The 24,777-nt window shown below is 41.3% G+C and overlaps 2 protein-coding genes across 3 annotated transcripts in view; one reads left to right on the top strand and one right to left on the bottom strand.

The window, feature by feature from the left end:
• The window catches only part of kiaa0319 (KIAA0319 ortholog), a 17,069-nt gene extending 4,179 nt beyond the window's left edge, over positions 1 to 12,890 (top strand). The window contains exons 4-17 of the mRNA XM_067509124.1: positions 449 to 1,128; positions 1,680 to 1,803; positions 2,235 to 2,309; positions 2,802 to 2,951; positions 3,125 to 3,272; positions 3,661 to 3,809; positions 4,370 to 4,521; positions 4,631 to 4,769; positions 5,874 to 6,033; positions 6,688 to 6,824; positions 7,314 to 7,436; positions 8,293 to 8,383; positions 8,496 to 8,587; positions 9,785 to 12,890. Coding sequence (XP_067365225.1) covers positions 449 to 1,128; positions 1,680 to 1,803; positions 2,235 to 2,309; positions 2,802 to 2,951; positions 3,125 to 3,272; positions 3,661 to 3,809; positions 4,370 to 4,521; positions 4,631 to 4,769; positions 5,874 to 6,033; positions 6,688 to 6,824; positions 7,314 to 7,436; positions 8,293 to 8,383; positions 8,496 to 8,587; positions 9,785 to 9,942 — 2,378 coding nt within the window. The 3' untranslated portion in view covers positions 9,943 to 12,890. The remainder of the gene's footprint in view (positions 1 to 448; positions 1,129 to 1,679; positions 1,804 to 2,234; positions 2,310 to 2,801; positions 2,952 to 3,124; positions 3,273 to 3,660; positions 3,810 to 4,369; positions 4,522 to 4,630; positions 4,770 to 5,873; positions 6,034 to 6,687; positions 6,825 to 7,313; positions 7,437 to 8,292; positions 8,384 to 8,495; positions 8,588 to 9,784) is intronic.
• aldh5a1 (aldehyde dehydrogenase 5 family, member A1 (succinate-semialdehyde dehydrogenase)) lies at positions 10,644 to 24,777 on the bottom strand. 2 transcript variants are annotated; one of them, XM_067509132.1, is made up of 11 exons: positions 24,646 to 24,777; positions 24,340 to 24,573; positions 18,471 to 18,554; positions 17,720 to 17,890; positions 17,093 to 17,209; positions 16,547 to 16,690; positions 16,305 to 16,448; positions 15,679 to 15,837; positions 15,388 to 15,551; positions 14,856 to 14,914; positions 10,644 to 14,451 (listed from the first exon to the last, which is right to left on the bottom strand). In XM_067509132.1, exons 2-11 carry the CDS (start codon positions 24,556 to 24,558, stop codon positions 14,240 to 14,242), a joined length of 1,473 nt encoding a protein of 490 aa, XP_067365233.1. In that variant the 5' UTR covers positions 24,559 to 24,573; positions 24,646 to 24,777; the 3' UTR covers positions 10,644 to 14,239. The 2 variants fall into 2 exon arrangements, with proteins under 2 accessions (XP_067365233.1, XP_067365232.1); XM_067509131.1 differs by having other exon boundaries at positions 24,340 to 24,714.

Genomic DNA, 24,777 nt, shown 5'->3' with positions numbered 1-24,777 from the left:
CTTTCTTGCGTATTTTATTATTATCTCATCAGTCGCCTGTAAAGCATTTTCAAGTAAATGAACCTATATACCAAAGCTGGTGCAAGTTCACACATTTGATACTCAAATAAAAGTGTAGTTTGTCTAAAAAGTGAAACTACCAATTTACAAGAAATCTGAAATCGTAGCAGTGATTAAAAAAAAAAAAGTTAAGTCATAACAATATATCATTAGTAGTTCCTGTGTTTTATGATTCTCTATTTGTGCAGTAAATTGTAACTAACACTGTAGTAAAGTAAACGTAAAGTAAAATGTTCTCTCTTGACTGGTTGATTCAGTAAACAGACATGACATGAAGTTGAAGTACAGTATGAGTAAATGTTCGTTATTACTTAGCATTACTGCTCAGTACAAAAGGTGCTGGACAAATAAAGTTGGATTTGATAGTTTGCTCTCTGCTGTGTTGCAGCTGCAGTGGCATCTCAGTGCTGGCAGGGGGCAACCTTCTCTGAGGCAGTGGTCTCTCCGGCAGTGGAGAGCAGCGGTATCCTGCGCGTGCCCGGCGTGACATCACTGCCACAGTGCGTGGCGGCGTGCTGCGACCTGCCGGGATACGACCTGGCCTGGCTATTCGAGGGTCGCTGCTACATCCTGAGCTGCCAGCAGAGGGAGAACTGCCGGCCCAGGGAGAGACCGGGGGCCGACTCCTTCCTCGCCTTCCTGCGGAGGCCGTCACCACAGACACTAGTGTTACAGTCTCTGGTGAGAGGAGCACCGTACAATGGGCACTGGAGGCCCCTCTCCATGTCCTCCGAGGCCCCTGGAGATCTGGAGGCCCTGAAGGATCTCGCCCTGTTCGATGAGCCAAGGCAGGACTTCTCCACCCCGGCGATTCTGGATCCCTCGGAATATTCAGATGGAAGCCAGGAGGAGACGATAAACGGAGGTTTGGACGTGGAAGTGATGAGGGATCAGCTGCCTTTAAAGGGGACAGACGGGTTTAACCAGTCAGAGTCCGACGATGGTCCAAAAAGGGGGCCAACAGAGAGCAGCTTGGCACAGATTAGAGCTCCGCCTCTGGAGAACATCAGTCAGGTAGAAGAGAACAGAACGAGGAGACCAGATCTTTCGTCTGCTGCAAAGGAAACGGTGAGTGATGTCACTTAGGATAATCAGTCAAATACTCCTCTCACACATGGAGGTGATGGCTCAAGTCACAAATAGCCCTAAAGCTGCAGTATTCAGAAGAAAAGAGTCAGCAGGGACTTAAATGGTAAATGGCACTTTTACACTGCTTCTTATTCAGCCATTCACACTCACAATCACACACACACACACACAGTGATGGGGGAGCTGCTATGCAGCTGGCCAACACTCACCACGAGCAGCTAAGTTGGGGTTCAGTGTCTTGCTCAAGGACACTTGGACATGTGACCGGAGGAGCCTGGGATCGAACCAACAACTGAGAGATTGGTTGACAACCGCTCCACCTCCTTTGAGCGCCTCATCTCACTGTCGCCCCAAGAAAACACATCAAAAAGATTAGGTTATATTTCCAAGTGAGAATTTATTTAAAAAAAGGGAGAATTGTGCTACAGCCAGATGTAAGAACGTCACTTTATCTAACTGCTTTTCTGCCTTAGAACAAATAATGACAGCGTGACTGTTAATTAACTGCCATGTTCTTTGCTGATATACAGATTACAAAAAGCAGCAACGATTCAGCGTCACCCACCCCAACAGCTGAGTCCACTCAACAAGATCATCTAAGGACATCAGTTCCCACCTCTGCTGCACCTCCCAGCAGCACCACTGTACAACCTGGTGGGTACAACTTCGAGTGCAGGCAGCACAAACCGGTGTCACCCACACTTTTCTCTGAAGGAATAAAAGACGAAATTCACCCTGTGATATTTATTCATCAGAATATTTTATACAATAATACAACAAACAGACAGATTTGTTAGAAAAGATTAGGAGTAAGTGCATTGTAGGCAAATATCCTTTATCCTTATAGCCTTTGATTTAATATGAACTTTGTTCTCATGTGTATTTATCATTTGGCAGCAGCCATGTGCAGAATTTGTATTTACCTTTGAAAACCCCTGAGGTTAAGAGGAAGAAAACAAAAGATTTGCTTTTATTAAACATAGATTTCAAATTATCTTAATTTGAATTAATTTCCACAATTATTTGTAAACATTTCTACATATCAAATGTATTTTGCTAATAAGAAAATGATGCCCCCCCTGCAGGTCGAACCCTGATGGAGTCTGCTGGAAGCTTCGAAGAACTGACATCAATCACAGTTTCCACTGAACCTACAACGGGTACAAAATGCACACACACACACACACACACACACAAACACACAAACACACACACACACACACACACACACACACACACACACACACACCAAACGAACTGGCAACTCACTAAATATGTGACAGTTTTATTTATCATCCAAACATGCTCTACATCATCCGGATTCAGACGGTGTTCTGTAGCCGGTTACTCAATAATACTTTGCCCTAAAATATGACAAATGATTTGGCATATTTTTATGTTTTTTTTTTTTCATTTCCTACGTTATGTCATTTTATTAATTTGTTTTTATTTCTTCTATTCATTTTATTTACCTTCGTTTAAACTTGCCTGTTATCATGAAATGAAATGTTATTTTGACATTTCAGAATCCATTTTAATCAAACTATTAAACATTTTATTTTTGGAGCCAGTGAGCAAATGATGTAAAATGTCCAAATATTGCAGACTTTTACGGTTGATCTCAGTAATAATAGCATTAACATGACTCTCAGACACCAGGGACCCGCTCCAGCCTGCTGGCGGAGCTCCGCCGACCACCACCCAGCCCACCGCTTGGACTGTGCCTTCTGACCACACCCCCAGCTCCGCTCCCAGCAGCAAATCCCCCAGCAGCACCACCACCACACCCTCTGCTACGACTGGTAAATAAAAACACATCAGAATCACACTGCAGCGATGCAGGATTATTCTTTTATGGTACGTGAGCACAGTGCACAAATAAAAATACTCACCGTAATACATGAGGGTCATGAAAAAACCTAACACAGCAAATAAAGTAGCTGCGAGCAAATCACGCCACCTTTTCTCCTGTTAGCATCACAGGACAGAGAGTCAAACCGTGGTCCGCTGGCCGTCGTGGGTCCTGACACGACATTGTTTCTGCCAGTTACCACCTTGCTGCTCAATGGCAGTGGCAGCATTGATGACCGCGGCATCATCAGCTATCACTGGGACGCTGTCAGGTAGGATGCAGACAAGTGTTTGATGGCAGTAACTTCTTAGTACTCAGATAACAAGGTATGTTCACACGAGTACTTAAGTACAAGCAATAAGTACTACTTCTTGAGTATTTCTATTTTGGACCTGGAAGTTTTCTGCAGAAACCTTATTTATGAGTACTGCCACTTTTAGACTTAGTCATTTTAACTTTAGGAAACAGTTTGAAGTGGTACTGTACTTGTACTGTACTTGCAGAGTATTACTTTTAGCTTTGAGAAAACAACACAAGCGACACCCTTGTAGAACATACGCTTATAAAATATAGTTTTTAACAGTCATTTAGCTTTGACCATTGTATTCACCACTTCACTTTCCACTGTTTTCTGTTTTTCTAAACCTCATGTTTCCCAGTGGTCCTCCAGGATTCAAGCTGGAGGGAGTGGACCAGGCTGTAGCCACCGTGTCAGGTCTTCACCTGGGGCGCTACACCTTCAGACTGACGGTCTCTGACCAGCAGGGGGCGACAGACAGCGCTTCACTGACTGTCCGAGTCCAGGAGGGTGAGAGGGTCAACATTACATTTTCTCCAAAATATCATTTCGGTGCATCCCAATGGGCTCTGGAAACGTTTTAAAGATAAAGTAATTGTTGGGATTGATGTATATTTATCATCTCAGATAACCTTAATGCAACTTGTGTAGTCTGGACTTTATTCTGTAAAATGCCTTGAGATGACTTTGTTGTGAATTGGCGCCATATAAATAAAGTTGAATTGAATTGAACATTGGAACTGAACAAGTCATCAGCAAGTACAAGAAGATCTGACATTACTCTTCAATTTATAAAATGGTGAATTTATTGGAACAATTCAGATAATTGTCAACTGTATAAAACAGTAATTCAGAGAATATTAACCTAATGATCCAGGGAAACAGTAACCACAGGGTCATTTTTCTTACTTTTAATACAGTACTTTTTCCTGATTTTAAGTTATTTTAAATCCAAGACTTTCACTTCTTTCAGCACAGCCTGAAATGTAATCCAGCATTAAACTGAGGTTGCACATTGGTTAAATCAGTCTGTTAACTGAAATGTTTTTCTCTCCTCCGTCCTCCTGCAGCCAGGAGTCTTCCTCCAGTCGCTCACGCTAGCGGCAGCCACACTCTTACTTTGCCCAACAACTCTCTGGTCCTCAGAGGCTCCATCACTGATGGAGACCAGACGGAGGTCCACTACTTGTGGACCAGAGACAGCCAGAGTCCTGCAGCTGGGGTCAGATTTTTATTTAGGTCTTTTCTAAACGTCAGTCCGAAAAAGAGTTGCTGAATTCTAATTTTAACAGTAACCGTACAGTAACCCTGTGATAAACACCTGCCTGCAGGATGTGCTGTACGGCTCAGACACTCAGGCCTCTCTGTACCTGGCCAACCTGGTTGAAGGCACCTACCTGTTCCAGCTCAGAGTGACCGATGCCCAGGGGCACTCCAGCACCGCCACAGCCACCGTGGAAGTCCGCCCAGGTCGATAAACTGTGGTCCTAACTTCACTGCTTATAAAATGCTGTTTAACTGCCATTTTCCACAAATGATATAAAAAAGAAAGATTCACAGTCATTGAAACACCAGATAAAGGTTTTTATCCATTTCAAACTAGCTAATAGCTAAATTAACAAATTTACATCAACTTCATGGAGTTTGAACCATTTGCCATATGCAACAGGAAATATTTGAGATACATCTATACACACACACACAATATACTCTCTCTCTCTCTCTCTCTCTCTCTCTCTCTCTCTCTCTCTCTCTCTCTCTCTCTCTCTCTCTCTCTCTCTCTCTCTCTCTCTCTCTCTCTCTCTCTCTCTCTCTCTCTCTCTCTCTCTCTCTCTCTAACAGCGGCACCAACAACATTTTCAGTTTAGGATTGATAATTAATTGGCTCATGCAGCAAAATCCAGGACATTGTCTTGTCCTGTGAGAACAACTTCATATTTAGACTTTAGCTAAATGTTCACTTGGCTTCATTTGTTAAGAAGTAAAGAAGTTTTTTGAGTACAAGGGACACAAGGGATCTATGAGACCTTTTACCTGACAGATCAATATCAGTACAACTGTACTTGAATAAGCAGATCTTGCAAGAGCCTCTGGAAAATGTCATTTATTTTTTAGTTTTTCCAAATGCTATTGCATCCTGTTACATTGTAATTTCTGCAGGTGAAGCCCCTTTTACTTCTTTCCATCTTCTTCAAGTTTTAACAATTTTTAGCCAGCAAACATTATGCAGGTATCGTTTCCTGACCACTGAAGCTGGCACACGTAGAGTTAACGTGCTGTGGTAGATTATTGTAGAGACTTGATGTGTAAGAAAGGTGATTAATCCATGGTTATAATAATGCAGCATCTATTAGTTACTTTTGGCAGCTAGATAATATAATTAACAACATGTTTCTGATAAATGTAGTGGAGTAGAAAGTACATTGAACATTTCACTGAACTTTAATGGACTGGAAGTAAGACAAAATGGAAATGTTCCAATAAAGTCCATGTGACAGACTTTTCTCTTCTGACTTTATATTGACCCGAGTTCCCAGTGTAAAGGTGCAGTTTGTCCCTGCTGTGTCTCTGTAGAGCCCGGTGGGGGTGAGGAGGTGGAGCTGGAGATGCTGGTGTCGGTGTCACAGGTCAGCATGGCTCAGAGGGACACGGTGGTCCGACAGCTCGCCGCCCTGCTCCACATCCTCGACAGGGACATCCAGGTCCGAGCGCTGCAGGGACACTCGCGCCTCAGGTACCGACTGGTTTACTAAATACATCTATAGCCTGTGTCAGACATGAACTTGAGATAAAGAGTTTTCCTTTCAGACATCAGGAGATGGTCCGTGTGAGACCAGTTTCCTGAAGGACAGACTGGTGTAATGACTGTAACTGACGGATTTGATGGCTTGTGACTGGATGACTGGTTTATTTACTGGTTAACTGACCAATTAGTTTCTGGTTTACATGTTACCTGAATGATTGGGTGACCGAATTACTTGTTTGCTACTGCGCTGACTAAGTCAATTACTGACTAGTTTTATCTAGCAGCATCTCTACAGCAGATGGGAAGAGACTGGATTAGTTGATCGGGAAGGTCAGCTCAGTCCTGTAGAGGAGAAGGGGGTAAAGGAGGATGGTCCCTGCTGGAAAAAGGGCTCCCACCCCCTGTATGACACAGTGACATCTCTCGTAGGTCTTTTCTCCCTGCTGCTGTCAGACTTTACAACCAGTGCTGCTCCCAGTGAACCAATACTACTCATCGTAACGATTAGTGCGGCTGTTTGTTTGTGTGCTTCTTTGTTCTGTGTTCTGACTCTTTGTTTGACATTTCCCTACTGTGGGATGAATAAAGGTTTATCTTGCCTCTTAAAAAACCAACTTATACCTGAATGTTTCGTCTTTGGAGCACGGTGATGCGGTTCTCGGTGCAGGGCCCCTCAGGGCCTCTCTCTGGCTCCAGACTAGTCGGGGTGTTGAGGAACCAGCTGCTGAGGGAAAAGAGCAACTATCTGTTGTTCAGAGTCCTGAGAGTCGACACGGCCTGTGAGTAAATGAGCACAGATCACTGTTTACATGCATATACACAGAAATAAACTGAAGAACTTTTGAAATGCTCAATGAAAGATTGATGTCAGTAACAAAAGCGTCAGTTATTAGATATTAGATATCTCATCTGTCTGCAGATATTTACGTAACTTAAATGTTACAAGAAAAATCTGAATTATATTAACATTTAAATTTCCTCAGACATAAAACATTTGACATATTTCCTTTAAAAATCCAAATAGTTCCAATGTTCAATTGATCGATTAATCGAGTAATTGTTCACGGGTTCAAATATCTGCACAGTCTTTTATATTTTTTCTGCTGTTTTATTTTATCTGACAACATGCTGTAGCACTATTGATTATGTAAAGCTTTTCTAAATCAGTGGAGTCTCGCAGTAAACACATCCATGTTTCATTACTTTTAATTTGGAGTGTGTTTTGTTTTTTTACTGAACGACATATCCCCATTTCTTTATTGCCCAAGTGTGTTTGCTTCGCTGTTCGGGTCGAGGTCAGTGTGATCCAATCACCAAGGACTGTACCTGTGACCCTCTCTGGACGGAGAACCCGATTCGGCGTTACCTCGGTGATGGAGAGAGCAACTGTGGTAAATAATGGCTGTTTGTCTTTCGTCAATTTTGTCTCTCAAAGTTATAAAATAGATTTTTTTTTAAATTAATTTAGGAAGAACACAATACATAATTATAGTATAATAATAATAATAATGAGAATTTAATTAGGGTTAAATTACAGGTGGGAGTTATTAAATGAGAGTCTTATAGTTGTATCAGATTAGAGGGTCTTTATTAAATAACCACAAAAACACGTTGAAGCTAAATGTGACTATAATCAATTAAATTAAAGTTAGTTAGTGGTCGACCAAATAATCAAACAAAATTAGTTGAGAACATCAGTGTCACTGACTTACGCTTTGTACTGGAAACTGAAGAGAGCAGTGAGTGAGATAAGTGGACATGAGAATGAAGTTTATGCTGTAGTCTGTCCTCTGTCCACTGTCCACCCTCTGTGACCGAGGACGGAGCTCAGCTGCTCCTCATGCACAGTGCAGACACGTGGATGCAACCGCCCAGGTGAGACTTCACTGACTTTTTAGTTTACGACTGCACGTTGCTGTAATCAGTCTTGTTGATTCTTTACAAATAAAATTTTTAAAATTGATAATTCCAATCAGGTTCTTAAATTAATATTTGAATATTTAAAAAATTTAAGTATATTTGTCTCTTAGTATTAAATTGTCTTTATGATCTAAAAAATAAAAAAATATTGGCAGTTGACTAGTACTTAAGCAGACCAGAGATTTATAGACACTACACTCAATTATTTTATATACAGTACTTCACCGAACTTTAACCAGTTTAATTTTCTATACTGGGTAAAATATTCTACTGGTTATTTTATCTTTATGAAGCTGACAGTGATGATTCCTCTGATCTCCCTGACAGAGTGGTGGGTGCTGTACGTCATCCTGAGCAGCTTCGTGCTCATGGTTTTCATCCTGTCAGCGAGCTGGACCTTCATCTGCTGCTGCAAGAGGTGAACACACACATTTGTATGCACAACACTGAACCCAGATCAGCTTTTACAGTTACACGCAGCTGCTTCTAACCTGGTCTTAACCCCTCGATCAACCGTTGACTGCGTTTAGACGGAGACAGACCAAGGTGGGAAAGAAAACCAAATACACAATTCTGGACAACATGGACGAACAGGAGCGGGTGGAGCTCAGACCCAAATTCAGTGAGTCCATTTAGCCCCTTTTACACCGAACACACAGCTGTATAAGAAAAATCAAACTGACAGCTTCTCAGTACCACGCGAGAAAACAAAGGTGGCGAAACGTTTTCCAATGTGCTTAAAATATGTAAATGCTTCTGCACTGTAGCTTTTTCAGCTGCAGCATTTGTGGTTTTTAGAGTCTACTGTTAATATACTGTACACTTGTCAGTTTATTAGGTACAGCAACAGTCCTGATAAATACATTTTTTCCAGCCTGCGTCACTGAGGCACTTATATCAATGACACCAGACTAAACAACAGAAAAATCTCTGCTTCGGTTGAACTGTACTACAATATACAAACTACAGCCTCCACACTGATCATAAAGCTGATTAAACGCTGAAATATAATAAAGATTGATTTAGCTTTAACAAAGTCAACCTAATAAACTGCCAAAGGTGTGTTTTAAATAAAAACCTTATTGGTTCAGTTTTAAAAAAAAATATTCATCACCACTATAACTTAGCTGTATTTCAGCTGTTTGCAGTGAACAAATGAAACAACAACAGTTTAAATAGCTCAACACATTTAATGTGGGAACAGTGATTATTGCTTGTAGACTGAAAACATTTGGGTTTGACATGAAAAGATAATTGAGACCAAGATCAAGATTTCAGCTTTTATTTCTAGGTATTTACATTCGGGTTGGATACACACTTTGAAGTATAATTACTTCTTGCTGCAGCTCCTGCATTGACTTCAACATTTTTCTCCACCTGCCTCCTCAGGCATCTGCTAGTGAATCTGGCCACATGACAATCTAGTAGTAAACCTATGTTTCTGTTATTTAATGAAGCCCTTGCTCAGTTGCATCACGAGCTCTTATGATGGATTCTGTTCAGCAGGGGAAGTCATGCTACAAACCACAGATCCTACTGTTGATGGGCAGCTGCTCTGAGACACTGCTCCCCTCTCGCCATGGACCACAATCCTTGCTCCATTTTCTTCTGCGATTGTTTTTTAGACAGCAGTCATCATTACTGATGCTAACGCTTGCTAACATACTGCTTTAACTGATTTCAGTACAGCTCCAATTTCAAGTCTTAATAGGAACAAAAAAGTTTATTGTAGCATTTTTGACCAGTGCAACTTACAGCCCATGAAACCAGTAAACTGATTTACCCGTAAAAGATTTTTACCTTTTTCTTTGTTGTGCAGGTATCAAACACCGCAGCACTGACCACAACTCGAGCCTGATGATGTCTGAATCGGAGCTGGACAGTGACCAGGACACCATCTTCAGCAGGGACAGACCCGTCCGCAGTGGGAACCGGCTTAGCACTCAGGCCGCCCACAACGGACACGCCTTCGGCTGATGGGACTAGTGACGTGCTGACACAGACAGGATGCTTCTGGGATGTTTTTATGCCTCAGTGGCAGTTAGACTTCATTACCCAGAAGCCCTGTGCTGTGAGGTCAGTAAAATGAACCGGTGTCTAATTTCAGGGTCGGATTCCTTCAAAAGGACATGAAAACTTACAGTAAGTCCAGGAGGACAAACGACAGCATACACAGGTGGGAAGATCCAAAGTCTTGCAAAATATTCTGATATTTGAAGGCACACTGGCAAAAGGATTTAAACTTTCCCTTAGCAGCTGAAGATGGACTAAAAGCTTTAGGCAAAGTGAAGCTACACAATTATTTACCTTGGCACAAAGATTGGAAGCAGGAGGACAATGCAATTCTGTCACATTTCCCTAAGTTTAGTTAAGCAGTGTTCAGTCTAACCAGAGTTCTGTTAATGATCTAAAAGCCAAATCTGACCCTAGAATCTAATTGGCTTAAAGAAAAAAAAACCTAAAACCTATGAACCTTAATGTTTCATAAAACCATCCCAACACACACACACACACACACACACACACACACACCAGCAGAGGTTATCGATCAGCACTGCTAATCCTGTAAACCATGTTGAAGGAAACAGTCATAACCTGTGTCGTTCTGTTTCCAGGACACATTTAGTCAAACACAGCTTAGTGCAAACACCTCCCATTAAAACAAATAGGGCTTAGTATGTAATAGTACAGTTTCCACTTTAATATTCAATTATTAGAAATACAAACTTTTACATAGACTTCAACTACAACACTGCAGTATATTACAATTAAGACAAATTACACTTTATATTAAAAACAGAATCTGCTGTACAAATCCAATAACTAGTTAATACTGAACAACAGTGGATGGAAATTACTGCGAATATTAAAAACTTAACACTAGAGTGTTTCTCCGATAAGGAGTGATTATCAAATTCTGCCACAACTAAAGACGACAGTTGTAAGTTGAAATTAGTTTTGAAAACAAATCTTTGCTCATGTCAAATCACACTGACCGAGCAACAGGGCTGAGTTTCATTAGCATAATTTCCTTAAGGTAAATTGGTCAAACACAGTACTGCTGCTCAAAACTACATGGCACTTATGTTATTACAGTTTGTCAGCCAACAGCTTTCTGCAGATTTAAATATTGGGCCACAACAATCTTCATCTTACAGTGTGTTCACAGTAGTTAATTGCATCTTTCTGAATGGCATTTCATCCTCTTATGGACACACAAATGATGGAATAAATCATTTTAAAATATTCAGCGCAGACATGTTCCTCCTAATATTCAAATCTGATCTGTGACAGTTATGTAAATCTTTGTAAAGACTCATCAAATGTTCAAGCTAATGTGCAGGTGAGATTAGTATAAATGGCACAAATTCTTAATTGAAAACATTAAAAGGCCTTCGACAAGTTACAAAATAAGCAGTTCAGCAAATGTACCGCAGCTCTGTGTGCAGCTTTATGTGCCGAGGAAACAGGGCGACGTCACAGAAAACTGGTCTCTGATTGGCTGGACGTTTGCCGTTCTTAGATGATGTAATGTTCAACGTTCTAAACCAACAGTTTAATGAACCCGTCCCATGAACAGCGATTGTCAAAAAAGTCTGTCAACTTAAACTAATGCTACGTTTGAGTCGCGTCATTCAAACAGTTATAAGCAACTGAGTGGGAATCTCAGATATCCAAACTTTAACATAATGGATTCCAAAAAGGCTTTAAACTCCATCACTGGCTTCTAGAGTTGAAATCTACTATAACTATTAAAATGAGCAATAATTTGTCTTTACACCTAATTTAACTTCAACATTGAATCTACCTATAATACCGTAGCTAAAATAAGTAGACAGTGTCACTACTTGATTTGTAAAAAGAAGCACTTTGCAGAGGTTTCCCGGCTTCATTAACCGGTTAGCTAACAGCTTTGTAATCTGTAAGAAGCCAACTATGGTAACAGTCACTGTTTGCTCTGGTTCCCTGATGGATGTTGTGTGAACAGACTTTGTTCAGCATTGGTTATATTAGTCTGTCAATATAAAGGGGTGGTTCCACATGTCCACGCTCATAATTGTGCTAATTTAACATATACCTGTTGCATTAGGATTTGAGTGTATATTGACTCTGTAAATTGCATAAGGCTGCAAATGGGGAAGAGACGTGCAGGTGTTGAACAGAGTGGTTAGTGACGACCACTACTGCAGAAACACTGCTGAGTCTTTCATTCTCATTCTGCTGACTTAACACGAACGCAGCATAAACCGCGCAGGTCTGTCGAGCATTGGAATTTTGATGTTGTATGTTCTGAGCTTAGGGGGTCGTGTCTATGAACGTATTAAGAGGCACTGACAACTCATTACCAAGAAGGTTCCTCAGCAGTGTGGACACATCATGCTTCTGGATTCCAGCTGGAATGATTATGACTGGATGTTCCACATCAAGCAGGCCGACACTGTTGGCGTTACCCACAACATAAAGTGACCTGTGGATCCATTCGATTTTCCAAACATCTAAATTCTGATAATACAATCGGTAAAAGTGTTGACACCTGAACTGAAAATGGCTGCTTACCAATTAGGAAATGCAGTTTAGAGCTTACAAGTGATCCATACTTTCCCACAGCTTATACTGTTTTCTATGAGCCCAGTGGATGAAAACCGTAGAAGCATGGAAAACATTGGTTCCTGCTACAGGCAGGCAAGCAACTTTCACCCAAGTGAGGGGGGGGTCTCCTTAATCCCTTTGTCTGCACCAATGCAAGATAAGGTCAGCATGCTTGGCTAAGTAGTTTCCTATGTTCCAGCAGTTACCAAGTGCTGCATATATATTTCCAGGTTTGCGCTGTAGGGAGGTTAACGTCGCACTATTCATTATGCTCAGATCCTTTTGTACCGTTAATATTGTTTGAAAATGTGAATAATAAAAGGATCACTAACTTCTGGGTTGACTGAGAAGCTTTAGTCTCTTTTTTGCATCATTGCATGTTGCTGAGTGAGCAGGCTAAGTGTTGCTAACTGGAGACAGATTTTCTCCACCTTAAAAATAAAGGGACAATTGTTTGTAGCTTAGCTCCTTCTTTTCCTTTCAGGAGTCACCACAGCGAATCATGGAAAAGAAGGAGCAAAGCTGCAGCGACAAAATAATCAACTGTTACAAAGACTTTTCCAGGAAAGAAACTTGATCACTGTGATTTCAGGTGCAGTACAGCAGCTCTGCCATGAATTTTACTATTACAATGTAATAACTTCTCAGTTTGTATGTTGAAACTGTCAGGTGATAATTCTGCTAAGTATCGAGGTCGTACTGGAGTGGGTTATTAAAAAAGGTGGTTCTAATGTTTTGTCCACCACAAGTAGCTAAATGAGGCTACAGAGGTTGTTACAAACGTCAAACGTAACTGGGCCTGAGACAGAGTCTCATCTGCTGCCTAATCAGGTTTGACAGCCTCTTTCAGTTTATTATTCATAAACACTAGCTTTATTAGGTCACTGTAAGAAGAACGGCATCTGTAGAAAAGTCAAATTACAAACTAGACATTTAGTGGTGGGAATGTTTAAGCCATGCGATGGTGAAGTTCGCCAGCAGCCTAAAAGTAGCTTTTTAACTTTTGGTGATTGTGTTAAAGCACGTGAAGGATTTATTATTTAAAAAAAAATAAAAATAAAAAAAGGCTTAAATTGTGGAGATTATCTTGTTAAACAAAACCTGTATGATAAACTTGTTGGTTAGAGCCTATTTTCTGTAACAATCCAAATGCTGAAAACAGTAAGGTTTTGATCAGAGCTCCAGTTCTGAGTGCAGCCAAACTGTAATGTACTGTTTAAAAGAAGGCAAACCATCAAGCCAATCAGAGTATTGATCTAGATCACAATGTACTTGTGTGCATTTAATAAAAATATATAATAATCTAAATTTGTTAAATGTGTTACGGGACCTGAACTAAAGACTGACTAAAAGACTTAACTACATAATTAAAAGTTATTAATATGATGTAGTTTGTCTAATAGTTATTCCCCAAACTCTCTTTTTGTAGTCAACAGATGAACTGCTCAACACGAGGGATAAAAAGACCTAGTTTAACTGAACTGCTGTATTTTGAAATGCAGTATATTATTTATTGTGTGGATGCTCACAGCAAACCTGAACAGTGGCTCTTTTCAAATTGTAAGAATTATTTTCTATTGTCAATGCCAACAACATTAAAATCAAATCAGTCAAAACCACCTTTCAAGATGGTGCATTTATACAAGTGTACTACCGCTGTGGGGGTATATCGCTCCGTCCTGGTTCAGGGTTTGAGGCCTCCGAAGCACATGTACTTAACTTCCAGATACTCGTCGATGCCATACTTGGAGCCCTCGCGGCCCAAACCCGACTGTTTGACCCCACCAAAGGCAGCCTCTGCGCTGGATAACAGACCCTCATTGACTCCAACCATCCCCACCTCCAGCGCCTCTGCCACCCGCCAGATCTGACTCACATCCTGTGAGTAGAAGTAACCTGAAAACAAACAGCACATCAGGGTTTCTGTATCCATGGACTGTACACTTACTAACTGAATTACGTACTTGAAGGTCTTTTGTTTCTGCACCACATTAATTATCTTTAGTTACGTTACAAACCAAACATTTGAAGCCCCTGACATCTCACATCCTGTCAATTTCTAGAGATAATTAATTGCTGGGTTTATTGTCTGTATGGGGATGTTGAACATTATAACAGAAGTTATCGTTTAATGAAAGGGATCATCACCTCCTGGAGCCTCACAAAAACTCTTAAGTTTTGATAAAACGTCTTCATTGCAGACCGAGCGGCTAATCAGGAGGTTTGGTTTGCAGGAGAACAACCATGAGTCAAAATGCTTCTGTCCTTTATGATCCTCAGCTCAGAGGGGATGAACTCACCTGCCAGTCCAACATTAGATGAGTTTGCGATGGCCAGAGCCTCTTCCTCTGTGTTGAACCTGTAAATCAGAAAGCACAGGTTCAGAAACTGATGCAGGAGCCTGTGTAAATACAGTGTGTGGAATGACAAGTAAAAAAGCACAACTCTAATAAATGTCTCATGCTTGCGTGTGTGCGACTTGGTTATTTAAAGCATCTGTGTTCATGTGAAGCAGCGTTAGTCTTTGTCTCTCTGTAAACTTCCAATGACATACATACATACATACAATAACACGTTTTCTGTAAATTCAGCAAATGCTTCATATAAAATGCTCCCATGGAAGTGGTAACGAGCGGTGGGCTGTGTTTTTTTTTTTTGGTGTTGCATTTTGTATCATCCAATTAACCAATAACAGACACTTTCCCCTATGAACGTTCTATTTGCATTTATAACCTTTAACTCAGGTTAGGATTGAAGTGACCTCTTAAACTACAAAGCAGCAGGAACCCCGTGATGGACTCTACAGTAACATTAGGAAGGAAAAGACCTGACCTGATCACCGGCACCAGCGGGCCGAAGGTCTCTTCGTGCATACACAGCATGTCTGCAGTGACGTCAGCCAGAAGAGTCGGCTCCATGAAGGATCCATCCAGACGCTTCCCGCCCCTCAGCAGCTTGGCTCCATGGGACACTGCATCTGATATCTGGTGGGCCACCTGAGACACAAAGGGCTTTCAGGTCCTTCAGTTCCAGACCAGCAGGAAGCTCGTACCTGAGCACATGTCTAACTCACAGATGAAGTCACCCTAATGTCACCTGGGCCTTGTGATAACTGGAGTTTACCTTCTCTGCAGCTCTGATGTTGATGAGCGGCCCCTGGGTGGTTTCAGGCTCTGAGCCGTGACCCAGGCGCAGCTCACTGTCCATCGCTTTGCCCAACTTCTCCACAAAGCGATCGTGGATCCCAGTCTGAACCAGAAACCGGTTAGAACACACACATGTCTACAGGAGACAGAGTACAAAAGGAAGTTATAACAACATCCAGATCAGGAAATATAATTAAGAAAGCACTGAAGCATTTAGTTCCCAAGTCTGTGACTCCCTAATGTTTTAGCTCACGGTAATAGGAGCCAAGAAGTTTGAATCTTATGTCTCCAGGACCTTTAAATGTGGACTACTGCGTGCTGCTCATCTTTTAAAGGCACAAGGGTGCAGGTCACAAGAAATGACAGAATAATACAGAGACAGACACGATTAAATGTTTCCATCATCTTTTGTAACGAGTCCAGAAGATGCAATTCTCTCTCCTGCAAATAGAACCTATTGAAATCAAATTGCAAAATAAATACCGACACTAACAGGCACCAACAGCTCTTACGATCCACCAAACTGCAGCGGCAGATCTATTTAAAATTTGCAAACAGCAGGACTCAGATGTGACCTTGGAGCTTCACCCAGACTAGTGTTACCTGCCCAGAGTTCCTGAACTTGGAGGCCATGGCTCCGGCCACGGCCAAGTCCACATCAGCGCTGTCAAACACAATGAAGGGTGCGTGACCCCCCAGCTCCATGGACGCCTTCTTCACAGTGTCAGCAGCCAGTTTGAGCAGCACCTGACAGAAGACAGACAGATGTTGGATCCAAAGCTCTTATGGCTTCATTTTCTTTACCGCTGATGAAGACAGGAGTTGACAAATGAAAGCTGTCTTACCTTCCCGGTGGCAGTGGAGCCGGTGAAGGAGATTTTGGCTACAAGGGGGTCGGTGCACAGAACCTGCCCGACTGATGGAGACTTCTCACGGGAGCAAGGAACCACATTAAACACCCCTGCTGGGATCCCGGCCTGGTCCGCCAGCTACGCACACACACACACGAAATCAACGTCATGAATACAGTTGGTTTTTAAAAGTTTGATTAAATTAACGGATTATGTTACTGGCAATTAGACAAACAAGATTATACTTTATACTTTTACACGTATAACAAGTAAAATACTTTAAAATCAATAGTTGTGCTGTGTGAAATGGCTGTAAAAAGAAAATAATGGAATTTTTGTAAAGTACTCAGTTAAAGTTCCCAGAGTTCTGTCTGAATATATGGTAATTAGAGTCTGATTTACTCATCGTTTCTTCCTAGTACTTTCCCAGTATCGTTTAGTCCTGGTACTTTTCCCATGTTTGTGTGTGCGAGATGATTGTTTAGGAGAAATAACCATTTACGCTGTGATGTTGTAGACGAGTCATTTGAATGAACCAACCTCTGCCAGAGCGAGCGCCGACAGCGGCGTGTCCTCCGCTGGTTTGACTACCACAGTGCAGCCGGCAGCCAGAGCAGCTCCCACCTTCCTGGTGATCATGGCACTGGGGAAGTTCCACTGTGAACCACCCATAATAACCATTGCATTAATGCAGCTGAAGTAATATTACAAACAATAAATACAGCTACCTAAAGATGTCTAATAAAGTTAATTAGTCAAAAAGCTGACATGTTGTATGGAGGGAGTCCAGGTTAGAATATGAGCAGCAGAGTTGTGAAACAGGTAAAGTATATGGAGAAGCTTGTGTGTAATACAGCACAGTCAGGACAGGAAGTGATCAGAGAGTAGATGCAGACAGAACTTTTTTTTACTTCACCTGGATCTAAATTCTGTGACAGTTTTCTTTAAGGCTGTTAAACCCAGCAGTTCTGATCTTCACATATGTGGTAATAAAAAAAATTAAACCAAAAACACTGATGTGTGTTTGCTTCAGTCCTGATTTGTTGAAAATGCCAGAAAATGTAGATGTTTATACTCCATTTACTCTGATTTGAAGGCTTCATGGACTACTGTGCTGATCTATCATGAATGTTTGATGTTGAAATAAAAACTGCCTTTAGTACTAACCGGCGTGATGATGGAGGCAACGCCCACCGGCTGTTTGAGCAGGAGAACCTTTCGGTCTTTGAAAGGTGACGGGACAATGTCTCCGTAAACTCTCCGAGCCTCCTCTGAGAACCACTCGAGAAAGGAGGCCGAGTAGGCGATCTCACCGAGAGACTCCCGCATGGGTTTACCCTGCAGCAAGCACAAGGACTTGGCTTAAAGAGGCTAAAAATCAAAGGAGAAGAAGAATATTTGAACAGCAAAGTGCTTCTGAAGCACTGACACACACACACACACCTCATTCACTGAAGTAACTTAAGCTAAATAAAAATACATTTCCTGGTTTTGGCTTCTGAAAGGTGAAGATTTCTCCATTAAAAATCTTTCTAAGCTGAATGTTTCGGGGCGTCTGGCTTTGGACAAGGTCTTGGTTCTTTTTCTATTTTCTGACTGTTTATCGATAAAACATTTATGTAATCATGGAATTATCTGCACATTAATCAGTAAGTGAGGAGAAGAGTAACTTTAGTGTATAAGCTGTTAAAATAAAAGTTGTGAGCAAAGATGATTTCTCCAAGATTGTTTCACATAGTTGTCAGACGTTTGGTGATATAAAACTGAGTTCATAGATTTGTGCGGTAAAACACTTAACCGAGTGACCTTACAGCGCAGTTTTATATTCATGTTAATTATCACTAACGGAGGAAATGTTCCACTGTCCACATACTTTTGTGCCCATCTGAATGATTCCTGAACTGAAAGTCATACTCACACATTCAAACGTGATGAGCTTAGCGAGGTCGTCTTTGTGCAGCGTCAGCAGGTCGAACCATTTCCTTAACAGGATGCTTCTCTCCTGCAGGTCAATGGTAGCTCGTTCACATAACAGTCAATTAATCATTAAACAAATCTGAAATAAGTTACAATCATTTAATCATCAATTCTTTTCATCTTTTAGCTGATAAACTGCAGTTGAAGTTTCCTGTAAATGATGTAGCTCAGAGTCGGAGGTGGGGGTGTGTAAGGGGGGGGGGAGACGCGTCGATGTAATCGATTGCATAAATACGTCGACACTTCGTAAATAGACAGTAACATGGCTGCACCTGGAGGGAGCATGAGTAGATGATCTAAACTTCTGCTTCTTCTTAGATCATCTGTTCCTCTTTGCTCCTCAATGTTGTGCGTGCTGCCCCACATAAGCTCCCATTTACATAGTGACTGCAAACTACACATCCCTCAAACCGTTATTTCATTGGCTACAACATGGTTACGTCACCACAGGGAACGCCCACCTGAATCAGTTGGTTGTAACAGCCTCCCGATTAAATTAACCAGTTTTAGCCCGGACTTTAGCGTATCAGCACAATTTCAGCCCTCACAGATACTTCACCTGGAATAAGAACAATGTTTTGTATGAGGACAAATCAGCGTTTTATCGCTCATGGTTTGAAAATGGAAAATGTATTTTTTTGTTTAGCCGATTGTTAAATAAAAATGGTTTGTTACTTTCAGATTGAGAATTGCTCAGAAATTTGATTTACCAGTCACACCAAAAGATCATGCCATCGTTTTTGATTGTTTTTTGCAATTCCCTCTGGCCCTCTTCGGGTTTTCAAGAACCGTGATTGCAGACTAATAATGGAAGCACGTGCATCGTAATTGGAGATATTGGTTTAAAGGAATGAACATCGCCGTAACAGACACATAAGAAACACTTTGAACTGTGCAGGGGGTCCTGCAGAAAGATTCTTGTGGTCTTCCATCATGGGGGATACACAGTTGAAAAAAGCTTGTAGTATCCAACATATGTATTGCATCAGTCATAAGTTTAAAGAAAGTGTGCTTTTCCGTCGTATTTATCCTGCTAAAATTTAAGTTAAACATGGATTATTCTTGTAACTTTGTGAAACACAAAGAATCTTTCACTTGTTTTTTTCACTGTGTATACTTTAAATCAAGGGTCTCCAACCATTTTCCCCTTGAGAGCTACTTTTACAAAATGGAAATGGCTGAGAGCTACTTATATGTCGTAATATTTATTCTTGCTGATGGATACGTCCGCTTATTTCAACCCAATGTTGATGTCGTTTGCCGTTTTTCTGAACCTTTACAAAATGTTGGTGTCCACAACTCTCATTTTGCATTAAAACATCACAAAAAAAGTTTTTATTTTTGCGTTTAGTGTGTCTGTATTCTCTTACTGGTGTGGGTACTAGTGGCTTTGTGCATGCGTATCTCATTTCATTTGCTGTCTGGACAGGGGACTTATGAATTTGATTGGATATACATGTAAGTAATTCTAATTTGACTAATCAAGTTTTCAAATTTATGTAGGATTCATTGAACCTTTGGCGAGCTACTTGGAAAATTGTTGCAAGCTACTGGTAGCTCGCGAGCGACTTGTTCCAGACCCCTGCTTTAAATCATTCAGGATAGAGATGCAGTTTTTTGTCAGAAGGAAATTGAATGTCAATTTTCAAATTGATGTGTTTCGTGTATCTATTGGACAATGGAATGTCGAAGATTTCCAATATAGTTCAGTTACAAACGTTGCTTTCATTCATTTCTTGTGGAACTCAAACACTAACATTAATCAAAGATGTCAACAACAAATAAGCTATAAAGACATTTAATATTTTAAATGAATTTAATTAAGTTGAAAATTGATCTTAATGCACTCCATGCTCCCCTGGGCTGGACAAACCTTTGCTGTTAAGCTGTTTGTTCAATGGCTCTGTAAGATTTACCGTCTCGCTGAGTATAAACTGTTGTTGCTGTGGTCTTTCAATCTTAAATTGTTAGAGAGCAAAAAAACCTCACGATTCAAAGTTTTATAGACTGGTGCAATGGTGCAACTGAGAAATACTTCAGGTGAATATGTCTTTATCCTGCGGTTGATAGATTAATCATTAGGTGGACTTTACTTTATTTTATTGATTCTGTTTATTTATATTCCAACAGTTTCCACTAACTTGTAATTTCTAAAAACTTTGTAGTATTTCTTCATTTATTTGACGATTACGATAAATTGCAGCTGCAACCATTAGTGCTACTGTCCTGATTTGGGATTAAAATGTGTACCAATTTATACAAATTTAAAAAATGGCATCTTTGTAGAGTGGACGTGACACATTCAGAAGTTTTGTTCAACCAAAGCAACATGATGGAGAAGAGCACGAGATTCTCTAATCTGACAAACTGGAAGTGGAAGTTTGGGCATTTTTCCCTGTTTTGCTCAGAAAACAAATACAATAACCTGATTTTTAACATAAACTATAAGTACAATTACTATTACATTGTGAAGTCTTGAGGACTTTGTCTCCTGTAAGAACTTAATGTTTAACTGTAGTTAAGCTTCTACTGTGAGTTTTTGGTTTATTGCACTTTACATTTCACATTCATTGACTCCTTTTATAATCTTTAATTTAGTTTCATTCCTGTTTTTCCTAAATTCATGGGCTTACACTGATCAGCCACCTTATTATGTCCACCTGTACAATCTAATGCAATCTAATACAGCAGCTTTGCCTCAATTCTACTTTTAAAATGTTATAATTTCTCAGTTTGTAAGTTGAAACTGTCAGAAAGGTGATAATTCTACTCTCTGTTTATCATCGAGGTCACAGTGGTTAGTGGAGTTGTACTGGAAGAAGAGGTGGTTTTAATGTTTTACTCACCGTATTTAAAATGAATGAGGAGGCCAAAAAATTTGAGCCACGTCTTTTTATAAACACACTACAGCCAGTTTTGTGTCTCACATTTCTTCTCATTACAGCTTTTTTATTGCCTCCTCCCAGACTTACTACCTTGGTACGAGACAGGGACAGAAGCATCTGCCAAATGACTAAATGTAAAGATGTTCAGAGGTGGACACGGGCGGCTCCCAGACTGAAGGAGAGCACCTGACTGATTTTTGCCTTCTTCTGTTTCAGCTCTTTAGCAACAAACATGGACCTGCACTTTAAATGTCTTGTGGATTTGCATCTGTGAAGCTTTTGTCTTTTTGTGCACGAATACATATTCTGGTTTAACTGGTTTGAAAGTCTTTACCTGAACCTGAATTTGACTAATTAACTGACTTACTGATAAACTACAGAAAATTGAACTTTTAATGTTTATATGGTGAATGTTCTGCACTTCTATAGTACTTTTCTACCTATTGGCTCTCAAAGTGCTTTACACAGCTTCTTATTCACACATTCACACTCAAAATCCAACACAATCGGGGAGCACAATCGGGAAACTCACAGCTGGCCAACACTTACCAGGAGCAACTAAGCTGGGGTTTAGTGTCTTGCTCAAGGACACTTTACGTGTGACCGGAGGAGCCGGGAATCAAACCAACAACTGCAAGATCGATGGACAACCGCTCTACCTTCCTGCACCACAGTCGTCCCAATATTAAAGAATAAACTAATTTCTCCAATAAGAGAATTTGTTGCTCCTCTCTGTGAATGTATGATCTCTGTTCTGAACTGCTGTTGGAACAAAACCACGAGATCAATAAAGTTCTTTGAATCTAGAATGTTTCCTTGGAAACCGTCAAGAAACATTAATTAAATGTAACCATTAGCTATTCTTCTGTTTTTATTTTTCGGCTGTTCCCTTTCAGGAGTCTCCACAGTGAATCATGTGCCTCCATCTAACCCTGTCCTCTGCTTCCTCTTCTCTCACACCAACTAACTTCATGTCCTCTCTCACTACATCCATAAATCTCCTCTTTGCTCTTCCTCTAGACCTCCTGCCTGGCAGCTCCAACCTCAGCATCCTTCTACCGATATATTCACAATGTCTTCTCTGAACATGTCCAAACCACCTCAATCTGTCCTCTCTGACTTTATCTCCAAAACATCTAAAATGATCTGTCTCTCTGATGTCCTCATTCCTGATCCTGTCCATCCTCGTCACAGAACCTCAACATCTTAAGCCCTGTTACCTCCAGCTCTGCCTCCTGTCTTTTCTTCAGTGCCACTGTCTCTAAGCCAAACAACCTCTGTCACACCTAAAGCACCTCACCACTGTCTTACAGCTCTCATACATGTCCTGCACCACTCTAACATACTTCTCTGCCGCTCCAGACGTCCTCATACGATACCACAGCTCCTCTCTCTGAACCGTCATACGCTTTCTCTAAATCTATGAAGACACATTGCAACTCCCTCTGACCTTCTCTGTACTTCTCCATCAGCATCCTCAAAGCAAATACTGCATCTGTTGTTCTCTTTCTAGGCATGAAACCATATTGCTGCTCACAAATGTTCACCTCTGCCCTTAGCCGAGCTTCCACTACTCTTTCCCACAACTTCATTGTGTGGCTCATCAGCTTTATTCCTCTGTAGTTGCCACAGCTCTGCACATCTCCCTTGTTCTTAAAAACCGGCACCAGTACACTTCTCCTCCAGTCCTCAGCATCCTCTCACTCTCCAAGATCTTGTTAAACAAACTAGTCAGAAACTCTACTGCCACATCTCCTAGACACTTCCATACCTCCACAGGTTTGTCATCAGGACCAACTGCTTTTCCACTCTTCATCCTCTTCAACGTCCTCCTCACTTCACTCTTACTAATCTTTGTTACTTCCTGCTCCACACCAGTCACCTCTTCTACTCTTCGTTCCCTTTCATTTTCCTCATTCATCAACTCTTCAAAGTTCTCCCTCCATCTTCCCATCACACTCCATGCATCTGTCAATTCATTTCCATCCTCACCTTTAATCACACTAACCTGCTGCACATCCTTCCCATCTCTATCTCTTTGTCTGGCCAACCTGTACAAATCCACCTCTCCCTCTTTAGTGTCCAACCTAGAATACAAGTCCTCATATGCTCTTTGTTTGGCCTTTGTCACCTCTACCTTCACCTTACGCTGTATCTCCCTGTTCTCCTGTCTACTCTCTTCAGTCCTCTCAGTGTCCCACTTCTTCTTAGCTAACCTCTTTCCCTGTATACACTCCTGAACTTCCTCCTGAAATCAAATACCTGCCTATTGATTTAGAAATGACAGTAAGTTTTATTCCTGGTTTATTAACCGTTGGACAGGACAGACTTTGTAAGGTTATTTTGCTGCTGTGTTACACCTACCGACCAAGTTAATCCAATGTCACGTCTGTACTATTTCATTAATAAACCGCCTATATTAAAGTGTATGATTCAATGATGATGTTATACGAAGCACTGGAATATCCTCACATTGAATTACAGTGAAACTCTGCAAACATGCTGTTAATGAGCAGCAGGAAATGGGCTTCAAACTAAACTCCGGTCCACTTTTCTGCTTTTCAAAGATTGATTTCAATATTGATCAAAGACCTGCACACGTCCAGGTAGAAACACTTCCCGTCATCACGTTTGGAAAACCGCTGAGACAAATTTGCTCTAAAATATTTTCAGAGACAGAGAAAGTGGAAAACGTGGCCATGGCGGGTCTGAGGCGAAACTTAAGTGAAAGCTGGTATTTTTATAGAAACTTCGCGTTCCCTTGGGAATTTTGTTGTAGCCGAATTGATATTTGATTGTGTTGTGTTACGAAATCTCCTTCGTCTGAGGTGACGTTTGATGTTTTTCTCAGCGGATATTGGAGATGTATTATCATTTACCTTTCTTCCGGGTTGAGTTCGGTTGACGACAGCGTGTCAAACGTACCTTAGCGGAGCACTGCTTCCAGGAATGAAACGCTTTGTACGCCGCGTCCACAGCCTGTTTGGCCTCCGCTGGGCCACAGTCTGACACACGGGCTATCTCCTGCCCGGTGGCGGGGTCCAGGACGGGGAACAGCGAAGCTGCAGAGACCCAGCGACCGTCTACGTAGCCCTGCGTCCGGAGCAGAGGCGCGGAAACGTCCAGGCTGTAGAGTCTCTGCATGGCGACGGGGAGGACCTGCCGGAGCAAGCAGCGACTCTTGAGTACACAGACAGTGGACATACTCGGGATAAATGGGAGTCAACTCACACCGTGGACGAGTTGCAGGTTGGGAGTCTCACTGGATAAACCGAAGCTGAAGCTCCTGCAGAGTTCTGTCGGTTTCAGCCAATCAGAGGAGGAGGCGTTGACCACGTGACGCTGCACGAGCAATTGCACGCG

The sequence above is a fragment of the Channa argus genome, chromosome 7, assembly GCF_033026475.1.
Source record: "Channa argus isolate prfri chromosome 7, Channa argus male v1.0, whole genome shotgun sequence".
Taxonomy (NCBI): Eukaryota; Metazoa; Chordata; class Actinopteri; order Anabantiformes; family Channidae; genus Channa; species Channa argus.
The sequence above is the reverse complement of the archived record's forward strand: the minus strand, read 5'-3'. Positions and strand labels throughout refer to the sequence as shown.

Excerpts from the sequence above, each read along its gene's own strand:
- aldh5a1 (XM_067509131.1), bottom strand. The coding sequence starts at position 24,618 with ATGTCCACTGTCTGTGTACTCAAGAGTCGCTGCTTGCTCCGGCAGGTC. Across the intron at positions 18,555-24,339 it reads GGAAGCAGTGCTCCGCTAAG|GAGAGAAGCATCCTGTTAAG; the intron begins GTACGTTTGACA and ends ATTGACCTGCAG. Across the intron at positions 17,891-18,470 it reads AGCTCATCACGTTTGAATGT|GGTAAACCCATGCGGGAGTC; the intron begins GTGAGTATGACT and ends TGCTTGCTGCAG.